This window comes from Mastacembelus armatus, chromosome 12 (genome assembly GCF_900324485.2).
Source record: "Mastacembelus armatus chromosome 12, fMasArm1.2, whole genome shotgun sequence".
NCBI lineage: Eukaryota > Metazoa > Chordata > Actinopteri > Synbranchiformes > Mastacembelidae > Mastacembelus > Mastacembelus armatus.
In genome coordinates, this window is record NC_046644.1 from 3,820,982 (window position 1) to 3,842,393 (window position 21,412).

At 38.8% G+C, this 21,412-nt stretch overlaps 1 protein-coding gene across 3 annotated transcripts in view; it reads left to right on the forward strand.

Moving 5' to 3' along the window:
• The window catches only part of wdr7 (WD repeat domain 7), a 128,189-nt gene that overhangs the window by 225 nt on the left and 106,552 nt on the right, over nt 1-21,412 (forward strand). For 2 of the 3 annotated variants that reach the window (XM_026297077.1, XM_033325469.1), the window contains exons 2-10: nt 649-820; nt 917-1,023; nt 1,392-1,470; nt 1,770-1,944; nt 2,908-2,984; nt 4,964-5,083; nt 5,274-5,419; nt 6,355-6,457; nt 19,380-19,499. In XM_026297077.1, the coding sequence (XP_026152862.1) occupies nt 662-820; nt 917-1,023; nt 1,392-1,470; nt 1,770-1,944; nt 2,908-2,984; nt 4,964-5,083; nt 5,274-5,419; nt 6,355-6,457; nt 19,380-19,499 (1,086 nt within the window). In that variant the 5' untranslated portion in view covers nt 649-661. The remainder of the gene's footprint in view (nt 1-648; nt 821-916; nt 1,024-1,391; nt 1,471-1,769; nt 1,945-2,907; nt 2,985-4,963; nt 5,084-5,273; nt 5,420-6,354; nt 6,458-19,379; nt 19,500-21,412) is intronic. The other variant, XM_026297078.1, reaches the window with a different exon arrangement.

A 21,412-nucleotide genomic window follows, 5' to 3' on the forward strand; every position in this document is an offset into this window, starting at 1 on the left:
AGTCGCGACATTGCAGGTGTAACCTAGCGTTAGCACTTCACAGATCACTGAACAGCTTAAACTGCCCATTAATCAGTTAGCTTTTGGTTCAGTGTCTGCAGGGTGTTCCTCTGTTTGCTGTGTTGCTCTTTGCCTGTGACTGTCACACAGCGTAGTGTAAACGTTTCCCCATTACTTTGAACAGACTGTGCAGAACGCAACGCCACAGTTAATTATTAGCTAATGTTAACGTAGACGTAGCACGACAGCACAGACTGTTGGATTTCATGTGAAACTGTGGGCTCTGTTGTTCATCTATCGTCTTAAGGCCAAAGCTGTTTCTGTACGTGTCTTCGTGACAGTGATTCGTGATTCAAGGTCTGTGTGTGTGAGCCTGGACGAATGATATGGCTAAGTTTTAATTTTGGACACTGTTCATGCCAATTGGTGCCAAAACTGACAACCTCAGTGTGATAGCTAGGTGTTGAGACATAATTGAAAAATGATGAAATCAAGTAACTTCCCCTAAAATAACAAAACATATACCGTGCAGACATTTATTATGATCACATCTATACTGTTGGTTGTCAGATCAATATGTTGTTTCCATTTTTCATCTCTGTCTCATTAAGTCCCTCTGGATCTCTCTTCTTCACTGTTTCTTTTCAGATACATTATCACTATGTCGGGAAACAGTCTGGTTCTACCCATAGTGCTCTGGGGCCGCATGGCTCCCACCCACTGCATCAGCAGCCTATTGGTGATGGATGACTTCAGTACCATCATTACTGGCTGCCATGATGGACAGATCTGCCTGTGGGACATGACACCTGATCTGGAGGTACTGTTGAGGATGAAGGAGATCGTGTTTTATTTATTCTGCTTCTCATCATTTTACTTTAACCTTCACTCTGCTCCTCTCACTTCTCTCCCTCAGATTTGTCCCAGAGCCATGTTGTTTGGACATACAGCCTCCATCACCTGTCTTTCTAAAGCCAGCGCATGCAGTGACAAACAGTATATTGTCAGTGCATCAGAGAGTGGGTGAGTACAGTTTTGTTACACATACACACATAGATGATAAGCTTTGAAATGGCATCAACACACTGAGTGATTTTAAAAAAAAAAAAAAAAAAAAAAAGGAAGTATTCACTCAAAAACATTCATTATTGTCATTGTACATTAACAGCAAAGCTACCCAAAAAGCTTCAGGATAGAGGTTTAGTTGTCAAATATTTTGGTTCACCTGTGAGTTTTTCACAAGATGAGCTGTAATTAGCTTGTGTTTTCCATGTGTGTCACTTGACAAAAGTGACAGAACTGGACTTCGAGTGTATTTTTGCATGGAACAATGTCTTTACACCATAGCCCTCTTTTCTTACTTGTCTAACTTAGGTTTGTTCATGTTTCAGGGAGATGTGCTTATGGGATGTGAATGATGGACGCTGTATTGAATTCACCAAACTGGCCTGTGCTCACACTGGAATACAGGTAAGATACATGCTCACATCCTGTAAATGGTAAAATAAATGAGTGCCACTGCTTCTACTATTGTACCATAGCTAATTATTAATTAATTAAAAAATAAAATACATTTTCATGGCACAGAACCCACTAGTTTAATAAAGACTCATTCGCTGTCATTCAATAGTTGTTTTGCCCTTAAAGTTGTTGGAAGACTAAAAATGGTTTTGATAAGATTTTTGTCAGTTAACTATTCTGCTGTCATGTCTCCTGACTTTTTGGTCTCTCTGTCCTGTCCTTTATGTTTGTCCTTCGTGGTTCTCCAGTTTTACCAGTTCCCTATTGGTACTCAGAGGGAAGGCCGTCTGCTTTGTAATGGCCATTACCCCGAAATCCTTGTGGTAGATGCAACCAGCTTGGAGGTCCTGTACTCACTGGTGTCCAAGATCTCTCCTGACTGGATCAGCTCTATGAGCATCATCCGATCCCACCGAACACAAGGTGAGAAAACTGGGTGGAAGTGGAAACAACTTAACTGCCAATTAAATTGATAGAATGATTTTTTTTTTTTTTTTTTTTTTTTCTAGGTGAGTTTTTGCACGTAAAGCTGCTCACTTAGTGTTCCATTTAGCCTGTTAGGCCCTGGGCCATTTTTAAGAATACTGCTCAAAAATGACATAATCAAAATCTTTGTTTATATAAAAAAAGCTGATGATCACCTAACAGCAAAAGTAAGACAAAATTCATAATCATTGCTTCATAATTTGACATTTATTTCTACATTTCCTTGGCTGGTCTTTCAGTGAGTTTTAGTGGTAGAGAAATAGGACTTGTGTTGTTGGAATGTGCTTAGTGTTAGCTTTCAAACAGATTAAGTTCTGTGTCAACCAAAGAAGTGAAAAATGATGTAAAATGAGTTTCAGATCAGTCAGAAGCCTGTTGCTAAAAAATGTGTTGTAAAAACACTGAGGGGGTGTGAAATCGTGTGGTAAATTTAGTATAATTTAAATTTCTGCAGTGCTTATTCTGTAAACTCAGCAGTAATTATAGTTGCTAAAGGCCACTATTTGAGAATTTATGGTGAAGTGAACTATGGGAATATTTTTAATAATACTGTTAATATTAAGAATATAAAAAATTAAATATTTTGATAATCCCACGGTTGTGAGGATCATGTGGTTTTCTTGTAGAATGTTGCTGTATACAGAACCAGGTTAGTCAATGAGCCACTTGCTAGAAAGTCATCTGGAACAATGACTTTAATGATGAGCAGGGCACATATTTTAATCTTAACCTGTCCCTTGAAATACAGTGTAGTCGTGTTTGAGTGGAGCAGTAGCTGCCCTATGAGGTTGATACCAATAAATCGAATTAGCCTGTTATGAACATGTCATACTAACATGACTTTGAAATTTTTGTATGATTAAATATGAGACACTAATGCTGCTCTCTGTATCTCTGTAGAGGACACCGTGGTGGCAGTGTCAGTGACTGGGATTTTGAAGGTGTGGATCATCACAGCTGAGGTCAGCAGGATGCAGGTACTGGCCTACAGATGCTTATGTATTAAAAGAAACCAGCAGTCTTGTGCTCTGTACTACTAAAAATACTACTACTAAATGTTAAAAAAATCCCAGGATTTTAACTCTTTAAATGCCAATTTCGTAAGTGATGTCACAGATTTGGGGAAAAAACACACACACAAAATGACTTATTTTCAATATAAAAAGTTACGGTGGACTGGATATTTTTTACCCCCCATCACAGTCTTGGATATGTCAAAGATTAGTAACAACACTGATTTTGATGCATTGTTAGTTTTTGTGCAGCATCAGATTTAAATGTTTTCTGACTAATTTACTGTTCGTGGATGTTTTTGCCTCATTGACTGCCATTATAACAACATTTTTTGACTGCACAGCCATGACACTATATAATCATGCATTCTTGATGGTTGTTGGTTTCCCCTGTTGGGAAGAGGTAAAATTTGTGATTTTTACTGTTGACAAACCAAGTGGCCCCATTAACCCTTTACACAGGCCTGTGCATAGAAAGCTTAGGACTTGCAGGATATCACCTCCTACTCTTTGCAAGATGAAAGTGCTGGCTGCTTTTTTTCTTTTGGTCCTTTGCACAACGTGCATGTTACCCTCTTCCCCTCTTTACACCTGAGATGCTGTTATTTTCCGGTATCTGCTGGTGTCTGTGGATCTGTGTCTGGAGGCACAGCTGCATCCCTCTCACCAATGCAGCAGCAACTAGTGTGCGAGGGAGGTGCTCAACAATACTGATGGAGAGACCAGAGAATTTCCCAGTTCTAGAAAAACCTATGCTGATATGTCCACCAAATTAGTGAAGTTTGTTCATAGTGAGCTTAGCATTAGCATCTAGGGGGATATAAGCTGTGGTTTTAATGGTGGAGGTGAACTCTCTTGGCAGAAAAAAAGACTTAACCATGAAAAAATTCTAGGTTACTTGAACATTGATTCCCAGCAGTGACAGAGTTTGTACGCCAAGCTTTGTTTACATAAATATACAGTAGGATATACTACAGCGCCTCTGGTACCAGAGTCATCTGCCGTTATGTCTGCCTGGAAAGTGTGGTGTCCTGCTAGCTTATTAGCATTGTCAGGCACGCCACTATTTATTTATTTCATGTTTTTGTGAAGTTCATGACATTACGGTCCAAAGGTCTCTTAGTTGGGGTGATGCAAAGGTTTATTTCATCGGTTTTTTTTTTTTTTTTTTTAAAATACTGTGCAGCGTTAGCTTTAGCTTAGCTCTTAGCTCTCTATGGTTCCCCCATCTTTGTTTAGAGTCTCGACGCCGTCTGTGAGAACTTACGTCTGGCCGGGTAGTATGCTTAGCCCCCGATGTTCTGGAGATCTCAGGGATAAATTGAAGATTGGTGATAAAACTGTTGGTGACCGATGTCCAAAAGTTCCTACCAGGTGTACGATGTTAAAACAAAGCAGTTCTGAACAACCAGACCCGAAATTGGCAGGAAAATTATTGTAAAAGCTGCAGAGCCTCTGAGCCTTGCAATGTGCACGCACCGCCATCTTTTCTTGATTACTATTATATTTTTTTTTATGTTAACATTCTATAAATTTCATGTGTTAATCTCAAATATTAAGCAACATGGTGGCTGAGTGGTTAGCACTATTTCCTCACAGCAAGGAAGTTCCTGGTTCGAAACCCAGCAGGGGCCTTACTATTTGGAGTTTGCATGTTCTCCCTGTGCTTATGCGGGTTTACTCCGGGTCTCTGGTTTCTTGGTGATTGGCGATTCTAAATTGCCCATAGGAGTGAGTGTGAGGGTGTGTGGTTGTCTCTCTCTATGTGGCCCTGTGATGGACTGGTGACCTGTCCAGGGTGTACCCCTGCCTAAAGAGAGCTGGCTCCAGCAGATCCCTGTCACTCTGAATAGGAATAAGTCGGTATAGATAATAAATAGATGAATGAATCCCAAATGTTAATATTAGCCTCTAATTTGTAACTTGTGTTTGTGTGTGCCCAGGACCTGGACCCAGTGTTTGAAGAAGAGTCCAAACCCATCTACTGTCATGGCTGTCAAAGTATTTCCTTCTGTACCTTCACTCAGAGCAGTCTGTTGGTTGTCTGCTCCAAGTACTGGAGGGTAAGGGCATGCAGTACCACTCAAGATACTAGGTTGGACTGAGATAATGGCAGTAGCCTGATCTGACCAAAGCTGCTGGTGACAGCAATCTTATTATGTCAGGCTTAGTAACATTTACATATTAATCTCAGCATAGGTCTGAATTGCATGATGTTAACAGATGACTGACATGTTCTGACGTGTGTGTCAGGTGTTTGATGCGGGTGACTACTCGTTGCTCTGCTCGGTGCCCAGTGACAATGACCAGGCCTGGACTGGAGGAGAGTTCATTGCTGCAGACAAAGTCATCATCTGGACTGAAGATGGCTGCAGTTACATCTACAAGCTGCCTGCCAGGTAAAGCAACCTTTTCTCTCCATCAGTGTTTCAGTTTTGACAGCAGATTTTAATTTAGTTTTAGTCATAGACTTTTGACTAAAATGCAATTTTAATTTTAGTCATATTTTAGTCATCTGCTTTGTTTTAGTTTTAGTCTAGTTTTAGTCGACTAAATAGCATAAGATTTTAGTCGACTAAAATATATTGGGTTTGATTTAAGTGTAATTTAGTTAAACTATTGTAATATATAAAATATTCTAAATTAAAATTAAATAAAAACAAGTTTCATTAAATATATATGGAATATGGCCTTTCCATAAAAGACCAAAAGTTAGATGCATTGTTTATAACCTGCATATGACATTCTTCATTCTTTAAAGCAAAAGGTCAACTCCAAAATATTTAAAAGAAAAACTGTATTTAGCAGTAATGCCATTGCATCAAATGTGAAACTGACCCATATACCTTCTCTTTGTTTTCTCCAGCTGTTTCCATTTCATTATAGTTTAAGTCAGACACAAACCCAGTGTAGGCTATGATGATGTTGTGTACTCGCGTATCCCGCGTCACTAGGTGGATCAGTTACTTTTCAAATGTGCGTGTGCGTCTAAGAAGATTAATTCTGATTGGATCTTTTCTAAATACGTCCCTCACTCACATTTTCGTCTCGTTTTTATTAGTCAACGAAAATGTCAATATATTTTTGTTTATTTTTCATCGTCATCACTTAATTTTTATTTAGTTACCGTCTCGTTTTTGTCAGTGAAAACCTGTCGTCGAAAATATTTCATCAACAAAATGAACACTGCTCTCCATGTCACATCACTGCTCAGGATCATCACCACAGATGAAGAGTGAAGACTGTGATTTACAGCTAATGTCATGGGAGCTGTACGAGCAGAGATATGGGCTTTTCTCACCCACTCCTTAACTTATTTGTGTGTGCTCCCCAGTTGTCTGCCTGCGAGTGAACATTTTCGCAGTGAGGTTGGGAAAACTGAAGAAGGCTCAGTCCCACCGCTGATCTACCGCATTGCTGACCACTCAGACAAACAGGTCAGTCCTCTTATTCTGTCCACTCCAGATCACACATTCCGGCAGTAAGACATCTAACACTTTATGACACAACTAAGAAATGGGGAAGCTTGAAACATCTGTAAATGCAATAAAAGTTGACAGGTTGCAGGTATTGCTGTGCAGAGTCCCAAAGCAACACCGACACTGTATTACAGGAGCAAAACTCTCAAACATATGCTTGTAATATACAACCACCACACTGTTTTTTTTTTTTTTTTTTTTTTATATTACAAAATGAAACTATGTACTTTCATAGTGCATTGAAATATCTTGCAGAAATGTTGTAAACTAAGATTTTGTGCATGACCAATTCACTCTAGGATAACTTTCTCCTTCAAGAATTTACATCTTGTTTCCTGAGATAAAAGGATACCTGAGGATAAACAATATCAACATGCAGTTTCTCTGTGGTCCACTACCTCTTGTCTAGTGTTAGTGTAATTCACAAGCAGACATCTCAGAAAATGTGGTTTAATAGTGATAATCTTAGCTCTGTGAGCTGTGCTGCTATGGTTTAGCATCATACTGCGCTTTTGAGTTCATTTTAGTTACATAGGGAAAAAGCCCCCCCCCTTTTTTTTATTGGTCACATCTTAATGACAAATAAATAACACAAACTACTAGTCCCAAATAATAGGTGTGTGTACACACATTACATTCTGCACGATAAAATATAAAGGTTTCACAGTGACCTGATTCTGTAATGTTTTTTTAGTTGCTGCAACATTACCGTAGTAAAACCGTTTTACTATGTTTATACATGTGAAGACTAGCGGACAGTATAGAATATTAGATTCAAAAATTAGCTAGCTAGCAAATACACGCATATTAACATCATAAACATTAATCATGCTTTGACCATATAATATGATTAAATGTGTGTCACCAGATAGCCATAAATCAAAAGAAGAAATTACTAAAAAAATATTTTTTACCTAGCTGACGAGCATTACTCAGTCGCTTTGTGTCAAACTCAAATGCAGTTACGGCCAGGTTTTTGACCAATGAACGTGTGCAAATGTGCAATTTGTCCGTCATTAAAACAGTGGCATCACATTACATTTTCATCAACAGGTTACAAAGTTTGTTGTAGCAATATGGACGCTCAGTTTTTCCTGTTCTAAAATACATTTGGCCAAAATCTCATTTTATAAAAGAAGAAATGCTACTGTATGCATATTTGGATATTTGATGTGGAAAAAAAACAAAAAACCTCCAAAAAAAAAAAAAAGGCACTTCGAAGTGGAAGGAGAAAAAGGGCATGTGCTCTGCATAGGTTGAGCCCTACCTGTGCATGTGCTTGTAGACCAGTTAGATTTTTATTAGTTGGTTTATAATAGCAGACTGAGAATAAGCTGTATACCCTGCCAGATCTTCTGTACTAATCAGCGCCATGTTATTCAAATGTGGCTCAGCTAATCCAAGTTAATTCCACAAACTGTTAATTGCTGCACAGCTAAAAGCAGTAAATGTGTGACTGTGGCTACAGTACATAGGTACAGGCAGCTGTACTGTAGAATTTTGTTGGCCATTTGTGTGCGCTTATTCTGTATTGATGGCATTTGATTTATTATGATCAGGGCTCACTTTATGCACATGGACTAGACCTGGTGATGTTTTAAAGCTCACAGGACAACCAGCTTAGGTCACATGTCTGACACTGATGCTTACTTTATAGAAAAGCTCTCCATGAAGTAACTTGAAGTGTTGATATTACTGAACTGGAGATGGTGGTGGAAGGAAATTAAATTAAAACTAAAATTAAAACAACCATGTGTTGGGTGAGATGGTGCTGTAGTGTGGCAAGACTTTCCCAGACTGTGCAGAATGCAACATGGCGGTACTCAGATAAACAAACAAAACTTTTTATTATATCCTTTATTATTACAACATTACCACTCTGAAGGAGCTTGAAGACTATATTGAGGAATGCTTCCAAGAAGCAGTTAGGAAGAAAGAAAGTAAAACCTCTTTGAAAAGGTCTAGACCCGAAGAGTCTCCGTTTCACCCCCGCTGTTGTGCCGAAATCCTACTTCCCAGACAAATCATAAGCAGCTTGGTAGCTTTATTCCTAATGCTGTCCAATCCTCAGTACCTTAGAGGTGGAATAGATTCAGTCATGGGTTTTCTTTATTCTTTATCCAAACTACTTCAATTTCTGCTTATAGATTTAAGTTTATATAACGCTTCCATGTATGGTCTTGGTGATAGCTGTGTGAAAACATTGATGAACGGCTGTTTTAAACAGAGAGCCTTCACCATTAAATGCATTGTACCTCCTATCAACTGTGTGATGTGCGTTCACATGCTGAGGAGTATCATCTCTCTGTGGAGTAGGATTTCGGTACAACACCTGGCGCAGATATGAACGACATATTAGACTCCATTGATAAAAATTTATCCAGCCTAGATGCCATGCCACATAAAGAATTTCAGGCCTTGCGAGAGTCTCTGGAGAGGTGAATGATAATGAACGGCTCTGGAGCTCAGTGAAAACTCTGACTGAGGACATGACAAAGATCTCAGAAGAAAATAAAAGGATTAAAAAATTGATCATCAAACTTTAGGCCTGAAGCATGAGGGATAATCTGGTGATATTGGGCATCCCATGGCAGGTGGAGGAAGATCCAGAGATTACGGTGAAATACTTTATTGTAAAGCAGTTGAAGCTCCCAGAAGACACAGTGAAAAGCATCACATTCCACCTGGTGCATTGTTTGGAAGGGAAGAAGAAGACGGGCGGCCAGTGACCAAGACCGATTGTTGCGAAAATTGAACATTTCATGCAGACGGAGCTTGTGAAAAGCAGAGGCAGGGAGCTAAAAGGAATAGACTACTGCGTCAACGACCAGTTCCCTAAGGAGATCCTGGATTGATACAGAGCCCTGTTCCCATCAGGAAGAAATGGGTCTAAAGTGGTCATAGCAGTGGATAAACTGTATATCAACGGACAGCTGTACCACAACCGTCAATTCACTCCCCGGCTCTACTAAAGCTTGGCAACTCTCGTTCGTTTCTTACTGCTTCATGGTCATATGGTAAGCAGTTTAGACTAAAAGCACTGAAGGTCTCACCAAAAAGACTGGAAGTAGTTGGAAAGGTCAGTTTCATAATTTTGTTTGTTTATGACTGTATATGTCCCCTTCTATCCTTTGTCTTACACAATGTGCACAATTATTAGCCAAGTTGTATTTTTGATGATTAATTTTATTATTGAATAACTATAGTGCCAATAGCCACCTTTTTTATTTATTTATTTTTTTTGTAACAGTTAAGTCTTCCATCCATGGAATGTGTCGGTTTCTTGTTCTGTTGATAAGCTTTCTGTGCAGCAGCAACCACAGCCTCTGAGACACTGTTCAGAGAGGTGTACTGTTGTCCTTCATTGTAAATTTCCTATTTAAGCAGGTCCTAAAAGTTCATGTTCAAGTTTTCATGTTTAAGGCCTTCACTGGCTAGCTATGCAGTGGAGTACTTCAGTGCATGCAATGGAGCGTTGTCCTGCATAAAAATTATGGTCTTCTTGAAAGATGCAGACTTTTCCCTTGCTTGAAGAAAGTGTCTTCTTAAAACAGGCAGTAGGTTTGAGAGTTTATTTTGACTCCATCTTCAACCCTAAAAAGGTCCAACTAGGTCCTCTTTAATAATACCAGCCTATACCAGTACCCCTCCTCTGCCTTGCTGACGTTTGAGTCGAAGTGAAGCTCTGTGTTACTGATCCAGCCACCGTCCCATCATATCTGCTCCGTCAAGAGTCACTCTCATTTCATCAGTCCATAAAACCTTTGAAAGATCTGTCTTCAGATATTTTGTGGCCCAGTCTTGATGTTTCAACCTATGTGTCCTGTTCAGTGGTGGTTGGGTTTTAGCCTTCCTTACCTTGGCTATGTCTCTGAGCACTGAACACCTTGTACTTCTGGGCACTCTAGGTATATTGCAGATCTAGAATATGACAGTACTGGAGGATAGTGGGTTCCTGGCAGCTTCACATTTGGTTCTTCTGAAATTTTTGGCAGTTAATTAGTGTCTTTTTTTTTTTTTTTTTTGTCAATACGTTTCTGGTGACGCTGTTGACTGATTTGCAACACAATGTTGATGGTCTGTGTGTTCATGCCCCTATATCTTAGCAATGTCAAGAGTGCTGCATCTCTCTGAAAAACTTTACAATTTTTGATTGGGAAGAGGGGAACACAGACAGACCTGCACATATGTGTGCACATGCACACACGCACAAACAAATACGGACACTCATGCGCACGCATAAACACATCACACTTATCACTCCTTGTCTACATTTAACCAGCTAGACCAGTGGTTCTCAAACTTTTTCTGTCAGGCCCCCTTTGGAGAAGGAAACATTTCTGGTCCCCCCTACCCCCAGCAAAATTTGAGTCTGTCAGTTTATAGACAATATTTTTACTAAAAATCTGAAAGATGCAGTTATCTTATGACTATAACAATAAAGTAAAATATTTTCAAAAACATTTTTAGCAAATAAAGGTGTATATTTTAACAATATCAGTGGCTGCAATGAGTTGGTTATACATTGGACATATTTTTGGAACAAACTCTACAAACCGTGCAAAAACAAGTACAAATATGAAAATGAAGGCTGAAGTCATGGTATCTGCAGTGAGCCACCTGAAAAACTAGAGTGGCTTACCAGTGTGACAGGTGTAAGGTTTCTAAGTCTCTTTTCAGTGTATTAGCTTTCAAATAGTCTGCTGCCAGAGTTTTGTGAGACAGCACACAGAGTACTCTTTTATCTCCTACCACATTCGCCATTAATCCAAGACTAAGATACGCGTCATCATATTTTCTCATCTTGGATTTTGGTGGCGAGTCTTCGATCACATTGACCGTCATTGTCTTGTTACTTTTGGAAATGTTGCATGTTTTTTCCTTTCGCCTCATTTAGCAAAGACAGCAGAACATGTATTCATTTCACCAGTTTACTCACCTGTATTCAACCTGTTATAACTCCAAACAAAAAGGAGTCGCCATTATGATAAACACTAAAGTAAACTACACCCATCATAGCACGACCACAGATTCAGAGAGCAGATTTGTAATAGTTAACATGCCAAAACAAAACAAAGACTTGAATATCACCAGCATATACAGTGCCTATAAAAACTATTCACCCTCTTGGATGTTTTACCCTTTTATTGATTTTATTAATCAATTGTGGTCAATATAATTGGCCTTTTTTGACAAAAAAAAACTCTGTCAAAGGTTAAGCTCAACTCTATTGTCAAAGTGAAAACAGGTTTCTACAAAATAATGTCAATTAATTAATGTCAGAACCTTCACCTTATTGTCATTAAACCTTTTCTGTCGCTTTTGATTGGCTTTCTCTTTACTACTCTCCCATAAAGCTTTGACTGGCAAAGAACCCAGGCAACAGTTGTTGTATGCAGAGTCAGAATTAGGCTAGGTCTTCCATCTCAGCTGCTCAGTTTGTGAGGACTGCCTGATATAGTTAGCTCTAGATGTGACATATTCCTTCCATTTCCTGATGATGGGTTTAACTGAACTGTGGCGGATGTTCAATGCCTTGGAATTTTTTTTGTATCCATCCCCTGATTTATACATTTCAGTAATCTTTTCTCAGAGTTGCATGGAGTGTTCTTTCATCTTTATGGTGTAATAGTAACCAGGAATACTGATTAACCAGTGACTGGACCTTCCAGACACAGGTGTCTTTATACTAAAATCACTTGAGTTGAGTACAATTAGTTTGGGTTTTCATTAGCTATAAGTTATAATAATTTTAAAAGAAAAATACACTTAAAATAATCAGTCTGTGTGTAATGAATCTATATATGAATTTCACTTTTTGAATTGAATTACTGAAATAAACTTTTTGATGATATTCTAATTTATTGAGATACACCTGTAATAGGAGTGTAGCATGTAACCCACAGGCTCAGTACAGCAGGAAATAACCATATCTTGCAGTCTGTAGACATGCTAAAACAATAAATGTCTGATTTTGGTCTCTGCGATGCTTAGTTATCTTGTCACCCTAATGTTAGGCAATACGCATTCTTCTCACCAGTTCATCACTCATTCATTTGGATTATTTCTTATTCAGTAATTCAATCATGATGGATATTGCAGACACTGATTCACTCTATCACTCAGTGGTCATGTATCATAGTCTATTTCTGTCACCAGAAAAAGAGACACACCATCGAATAGATCTTGGAGATTTAATACATCATTACTTAGATATCAAGATTTTATTAACTGTCTCTAAGCGAAGTGAGCAATATTTCTAGAAGCTAATGACCTGCCAGAAACCTCAGCATGTGTTCTCTGGGAAACAGCAAAGGCAGTTATAAGAGGGAAAATAATCTCCTTCTCATCACAGTTGAAACACAAGAGACCTCACTAGGAATAGAACTGGAACAAGAAATTCAAACATTAGAGACTGCTTATGCTGGTTCACCGGAAGAGAATACACTGACCGATCTGACAAAGTTAAAATTTGAATTAAATTAAATGAATAAAAGACCAGTTCCATTCTAAGTTTACAGTGGGTACGGAAAGTATTCAGACCCCTTTAAATTTTTCACTCTTTGTGTCATTGCAGCCATTTGCCAAAATCAAAAAAGTTCATTTTATTTCTCATTAATGTACACTCAGCACCCCATCTTGACAGAAAAAAACAGAAATGTAGAAATTTTTGCAAATTTATTAAAAAAGAAAAACTGAAATATCACATGGTCATAAGTATTCAGACCCTTTGCAGTGACACTCATATTTAACTCACATGCTGTCCATTTCTTCTGATCCTCCTTGAGATGGTTTTGCTCCTTCATTGGAGTCCAGCTGTGTTTAATTAAACTGATTGGACTTGATTAGGAAAGGCACACACCTGTCTATATAAGACCTTACAGCTCACAGTGCATGTCAGAGCAAATGAGAATCATGAGGTCGAAGGAACTGCCCAAGGAGCTCAGAGACAGAATTGTGGCAAGGCACAGATCTGGCCAAGGTTACAAAAGAATTTCTGCAGCACTCAAGGTTCCTAAGAGCACAGTGGCCTCCATAATCCTCAAATGGAAAAAGTTTGGGACGACCAGAACTCTTCCTAGACCTGGCCGTCCAGCCAAACTGAGCAATCGTGGGAGAAGAGCCTTGGTGAGAGAGGTAAAGAAGAACCCAAAGATCACTGTGGCTGAGCTCCAGAGATGCAGTAGGGAGATGGGAGAAAGTTCCACAAAGTCAACTATCACTGCAGCCCTCCACCAGTCGGGGCTTTATGGCAGAGTGGCCCGACGGAAGCCTCTCCTCAGTGCAAGACACATGAAAGCCCGCATAGAGTTTGCCAAAAAACACATGACGGACTCCCAGACTATGAGAAATAAGATTCTCAGGTCTGATGAGACCAAGATTGAACTTTTTGGTGTTAATTCTAAGCGGTATGTGTGGAGAAAACCAGGCACTGCTCATCACCTGTCCAATACAATCCCTACAGTGAAACATGGTGGTGGGAGCATCATGTTGTGGGGGTGTTTTTCAGCTGCAGGGACAGGACGACTGGTTGCAATTGAAGGAAAGATGAATGCGGCCAAGTACAGAGATATCCTGGAAGAAAAACCTCTTCCAGAGTGCTCAGGACCTCAGACTGGGCCAAAGGTTCACCTTTCAACAGGACCATGACCACACAGCTAAAATAACAAAGGAGTGGCTTCGGAACAACTCTGTGACCGTTCTTGACTGGCCCAGCCAGAGCCCTGACCTAAACCCAATTGAGCATCTCTGGAGAGACCTGAAAATGGCTGTCCACCAACGTTCACCATCCAACCTGACAGAACTGGAGAGGATCTGCAATGAAGGATGGCAGAGGATCCCCAAATCCAGGTGTGAAAAACTTGTTGCATCATTCCCAAGAAGACTCATGGCTGTACTAGCTCAAAAGGGTGCTTCTACTCAATACTGAGCACAGGGTCTGAATACTTATGACCATGTGATATTTCAGGTTTTCTTTTTTAATAAATTTGCAAAAATTTCTACATTTCTGTTTTTTTCTGTCAAGATGGGGTGCTGAGTGTACATTAATGAGAAATAAAATGAACTTTTTTGATTTTGGCAAATGGCTGCAATGACACAAAGAGTGAAAAATGTAAAGGGGTCTGAATACTTTCCGTACCCACTGTATGTCCTGAGAACTTTGACCAAGGCAACAAATCCTGCAGATTCTTAGCTAATCAACTAAAATTAAACTGAGAAACAACAACCATTTCCTCTATTATGAATTCAGCTAGAAATATCACACAAGACCTGACAGAAATAAATAATACCTTTAGAAACTTTTATAGTAAATTGTGTTCATCACAGATTATTCTAACTAAGGCAGACATTGTTTCATTCCTGAACAGTGTAGATGAAAGACTTAATGATGAGTAGATCATGTAATGGCAATAATGACTTCAATATTTTAAAGAACAGTAACAGAAAATAAAGAAACTCAAACAATTCCCTCAAACATGAACTCAACAAACATTATTCTGCTTCCTAAACCAGGTACTTCCATCCAGTTATTATTATTATTATACACCCTCATCAAACCCCCTCAGACCCTTGGGGGCCTGGACAAATTTTGACATGTCCTGACATTTGTGCTTTTTTCAGTGTCTTTTAAACATATTAATGTCTAAAGTCTAATAACACTGTAATCAGAACAAAATTGGCTACAATAATATGTGAGCAGCAAGTTTATACATGATTGTGTTTTTGAGAAAAAAGTGTTTATGCATGGTTAGTGAAAAACTAAAATTTTCTACTCACTGAAATAAGACCATAAAACACAAACAGAACATTGGTTCACAAGACCTTGGAGACCTGCATGTTGTAGGCTAAAGTGTTTACTTCAGAGTGCTGTGAATGTCATCTTGTTCACACATTCACAGTAAACAATACACTGATTTAAATTTTCTAAGACACTTTTTGTCCAGAAAGGCCATATGCAAGAGGGTGTGTCTGAGGATGAATAGTCATGTGATTTACCTGAGAACACAAAAGACGCACTGAACGACCATACAAAGACGCGCATAATGAGCCTTTCAGTCAATGTAGATGGGACGGATTAGTGCAGTACAATACAAAACAATGAGGAGCCAAACTCATCCTCATTTGAGTTAAAATCAGTGTTTTTACTCTGACGACAAGCTAAACTATTTGTCTCTGTGCGAGCGAGTGCGACCAGACCTAAATACGTAACGTGTGGTCAGACTACGGTGCAAGGTAGTGCCATTGTTTCTGTCACTCATGCCTGTGGTTACTCCATGTACCTATGTGAAATTTTGACTTTCATTTATTTCATTTCATTTGTTGCTGAACTATTGACTCTGATTAGTTGCTAAGAGTGACGTGTGGAAAAAGAAACTATTGTTCCCATTTTAGAAAATATTCTTAAAAACTTACAACACTTAAAGGAAAGATTAGTCTCTCGCATCACACAGACCAGTGAGACTGGACCATCACAGTCAGGGGACTGTGAACCAATCACCAGCAAGGGTGGTACACCTCCTGGACCAACCACATCGTGTCAAGCACGGTGATCAATCAACCAGATCAATTGCCCGCCCAGCGCGGTAAGACACAAAAAGACAGTACACAGACACACCCAGGGACTTCCCAGATTTTTCAGATTCCTGCAGACTCCTAAAGACTCAGAGACTCCCAGGATCCTCTCGCTCTGAGGAAAAAGACTCTCAGAAAGAGAGCAGCGACAGAAGAACGATGAGGTAGAGTCTGCTTTTACTGCCCATTCGGAGAAGAGACCGAAAGACATCCTCTCCGCGTGTGGCTGCCCTAACCTCCAGCTAACCATCTCACATCAATGAAACTCCACGGGACAACCCTGCAGCGGCCAGATGGAGAGCAACAAATGGACTCCAGTCCTGCAGCTGAGGACTTCTGGGAACGGCTGTCTCTCTCCAGGAAACCCACCGACTGACTGCAATCGGACCAGCCCACAGTGGTACAGACTGAGCCTCAGTAAGCTCAAGATCAGACAAGTAATCCATGGCTGTGCTGGTTGTCTCACATTGATCTCAGTTGGTCTCCATAATTACCTAGAGCTTCCTCCTAAACTGCTGTTTAGACCTCAGACTCAGACAGGACACAGAACCTAAATTGATCTCAAATTTCTTTTCCACCTCTGCAAACCACCTGCTTTTATACTGCTGTGTTCAAATTGGTTAATTCATCTTGTTTCTCTGCTCAGTTCTTCCCCCCTGTTTAGCCCTATGAATTGAATTGGGAAACTCACTCAGATTGTAGACTGATATCCTGCATTGCCCATTAATATAACTGGCTAATCCACCATCAAAGGATACCTGGTGCCTTGAAATTCTGAAGATGGTTTATCATATTCATAAACCAGACATAATAAACACATTAATGTTCACTACTTGATGGTATTTATATTCTCTACACAACCATGAAAATGATGATCCTCCCTAAAATCTAATCTAATCTGTATTCAGTGATTCTTACTAAACCCTCACCTCATTACTTCAAATCACTGGACCAAAGCATATCTAAATCCTTATGGAAAAATAAGCCACCATGAATCGGGTTAAGAAAAACTACAGAAGGCAAAGGAGTGTGGTGGTCTACAACTACCAAATGTTTTTTTTTTTTTAAATAATTTCCTGGTAAATATGTCTGTGAAGATTCTCAGTCATCCAGGTAAATTGGACTTCTTGTTTTTTGGGGGGTTTTTTCGGTTAAAATATTTCCCTCATTACTCACCAACTCAGGAGTGTGGGTCTAATAACTCTCACCCCCTTTACGTAGTTCACCTAATGAGCGTATTCAGGCTAGAGTTGTAGTGAAACCAACCTGAAGGATAAATTTGATATTCTTTACCAGTTTTCCCTCATATTGATGAAGCTACTTGGATGAGTAGTGAAATGTTTTGACCTAAAAAACTAAAAAAAAGTCCAGTTGTCATGGCTCAACCTCCACATTCCTTGCAAATAGTTTACAATATATATCTTAGTGGATTCATTGTAATCTGCTTGACAACTCCTGGAGGGATATAGAATAGAATACTTTATTGTCCATCGTGGTGGAAATTTTCCTCTGGCTCACCAATACATACACAGGGTGTCTGCGGATCCTTGAAAAGTCTTAAATTCCATATTATAAAACTAAGGCCTTAATTAGCATTAAAATGTCTTAAATTCGCGTTTCAAAGGTCTTAAAGTGAAATCTAACCGACCCCATAAAGAAGATTTTATTTTCATCTTGAAATCAATTTGAAAGCCTTTCGCGTATTTGTTACGCAGAATGAAATAGGTGGAACCAACTAAAATACGCGTTTGAGGGGAGTTTATTTAACACATGCTTTCCGGCAGCTTCGTGAACTGCGGAAAGTTTCAGCATTAGTCTTTTGCCATGGGTAAATGTAAATTTAATGACAATTGGTTACAAAACCCTAATTTTGTGCCGTGGTTAAGTCCAGTTAGTGGCAACGTGTTCGAGGTCCGGTGCAGGCTGTGCAAAAAAAATTTAAAACTCGGAACAATGGGTATGAAAGCTTTGGAGACCCACATGCGGTGTGAATAAGACAAAGTGGCTGCAGAAACCTGTCAGAAAACACCTGGCATTTTATTTTTGTTTTACACAATAAATCAAACAGTGTGTAAACAGTTTATATCAATAAACAGTGTGTTATGGTAATTGGTTGTATTGTGGGATGTTTTATTTTATTTCTACAAAATTGGTCTTAAATTTCATTGTGTGGTATTAAAAAGGTCTTAAAAAGTCTTAAATCTAGCTCTTAGAAACCTGCAGATACCCTGATACATGAATACAAAACAAACATACAACATAGAACATAAAATATGATATATGTATGTATGTATATATATATATATATATATATATATGTATATATATCTCAGCAGAATAGTATAAATATACTAAAAAAACAATATAAGACATTAAATCTGTGGCTGTCAGATGTGTCAAATCTCAGTTGAATTACGAATATCCACATCAAGGGGGCAAATTACTTTTAAAAAAAAACAAAAAAAAAAAAACACCTTATTTGCCAGCACTTTCAAGAGTGTAGGAGCTCAAACTGACTATGGAGAGGATAAGAAATATTTGCAACAATACTTTTGGCTTTAGGCTTTTGGCTTTGCAAAGAAATCAACATCTGTGACCTAACTTTCATCAGCTCTACTCTCAAAAACATAGTTGCTTTAAAAATATATATAGTTTATATAGTACAATTAATATTATATTTAACTTTCCATACTCCATACTTTCTATTCTATTTTATTGTAACGTTTTTGCTTATTGGTGTGAACTGTAACCTGAGTTTCCCTGCAGTTAGATTAATATAATCTAATCTAAAATATATAATTAATTGTGAATAATTGAATCAATCTGCTTTAAGGAAGTTTTGCTAAACAGCCACAAATTAGTTCTGCTGTTAATGGGACATAAAAATTTCAATGGTAATAGAACAGATAATATCATCACATTGTTCTCAATGCAAGACCAGCAATTGTAGCTATTGTCCATACCTATTATTTGAGTCTGAGCCATTATGTTTAATTATAAATATAAAATCTATAAACCTTAAGTTTTACTACTTCTACAAAATCATCAATCATCAGATGGTGAAGAGTTTGTTTTATCTGTTTTTATGAACCTGACCCATGATGCTTTGTGTTTGTTTTGGATTTAATTTTGGATGTTCAGTATGTTGCTATATATATGTATTTATAATTTACTGTCTTGTATTTATTATTTGTCATCTGTGCCTTTTCTTATTTTTGCTGTCCCTTTTATTGTTCTGTCCTCTAATGCTGCTATGCCCCACCCCTCCCCCCACTCTTTTTTTTGACCTCCTGGCTCCTCTGAGAAGGAAGGAGAAGGAGGTGAGGAGGAGTTGGTTGTGGAGGTGATCTGTATCCATGCCAGTGGGTGCGACTGGGAGCTCTACACACCAGAGGTGCTATACCTACACCAACCTCTAGAGGCTCCAGTAAGCTCCAGAAAATGTGTCCTGAAACTCATGGGCAGAAAAAAAGTTGTTTTTACTTTCTTGGCTGAGCTGCAAATAGACACAAAAGTTGTTTGTGGTTTTTTGGTCATTTTTCAACTTCTCCATTGGTGTGTATTGCGGAATCCTCTGGCAGGCTAGAGTGGGTGATGTCACTGGTGACATCACGCACCCTAGCTTTTGCTCTTCAACTTTTTTCAACTTTTTTGTCAGTTTTCTACTTGTGTCAACTTTCAGCTTTATAAACAATTTATATATTAAAGTAGTAATGTCTTCTTGCAGGTTATACTATTCTCATTTTGATAGGACCTATAGTTTTTCCACCAGGTGACCAAACCCACAGTGTGACTGCTCAATCTCTCATTCACTCCCATTATAAAAGAGGTCCAGGAGTTCTGGTGAAAAACACAAATGAAGGCTGAAATCCTTCATTTTTTGGAATATGGAATTATTTCGATAGATCTTATAGTTTTTCTGTAGTCCTCCATTTTGTGAGGTGAAGTTTTCTCAGCTTCTCCTGTACTGTGCCTGCTTAAAGTGCTGTGTCACTGTAACTCCCCCTCCCATTCTGGGCTCAGGTCACCATAGCAACAGCTCACACAGCATTAGCAGAGACCACAGCTGCCTGTGGTTGGTAATTAGACTGACTGGCTGCCTAATTCTGCCTTATTCATAGGGAGTGACTGCACCCTTCTGAAGTATAGTGTGTATTCAAAATTAAGCTTCAGCTTTTAATCGAAGGTCATGTGAGTGCACCACAGCATGCTGCACTCTCAAAATAAAAGCCTTTGTTCTGGATTCTTTCAAAATAATAGCCAAGAAATAATAGAATGAGCTTAAAATGGACTTTGGCTATTGGCATACAGCTTTAGACACTGGCTTAGGATGTTTTAATGTCAGCCATGGTGCCTTTTCCCAAGAGCCCATGTCCAGCCTTTCACAATAAAAGTCTACACTTATTTGTAGGAAGTTATTACACCTTTGTAAAGTATAATGAATATTCAAAATAAAGTTAAGATTGTAATCTAAGATCACGTGAGTCTCCTGCACCACTTTGTCCTTTCAAAATAAAAGCCATTCATCAGCTAGAGTGGGAGAAGCTGTTGTTTAATCATTGCTGTTTCAAATTTATTGAAAGATTTCTCTCTAACTCGCCATCACTGCTGCAATTTTGCCTCTTGATACACCATTTTCTCAAAAGTAGTAGATACATTTGTCTGGATTCAAAAAATGTGACCACCAAAACCACCAGACTTACACATTTCTTGTCCTGAGCCTTAACACAGCATTAATACAATAGTGAAAAAAAAAAGTTTCTCTGAGAATGTTCTCTCTAATTTTCCATCCCGACAATAATTTCGCCTCTTGATACATAATTTTCTCAAAAGTAGGAGATAAATTTGGATTCAGAAAATATGACCACCGGACACCCTACAAATTTTTTTGTCCTGATCCTTAAATGGACAGGAGTACCATCCAACTGCTTCATTCTCTCCCATGTTAAATGAGAGCAGGATTTCGAGCTGGAAAGCTGAGATGGTGGATTCTGTAAATTGCTCCAGAGGCAAAAACACAAATACAGACATACCTGTGGAAAGACACATTCACACAGACACACACATAGCTGGCTTGAAAAAAAGTTACTGTAAAGTAATGTGTGAAGTCATACTTACATGTTATCATGGCTAATATCATGGCTAGTACCATGGCTACAAGCCAAATTCAGTCCAGTTTTGGTGATTCTTGACATAACTGACCTAATCAATCGCATGGTCCTGTTTTCACTGTGGAGCAGAGCACTGTGAGTTTCCCATCTCATTGTTTTAAACTGTCAGGCATCATCGATCCAGAGTGATAGATTTGACACAACTGTACATGTCTATGGCTCTTGATTT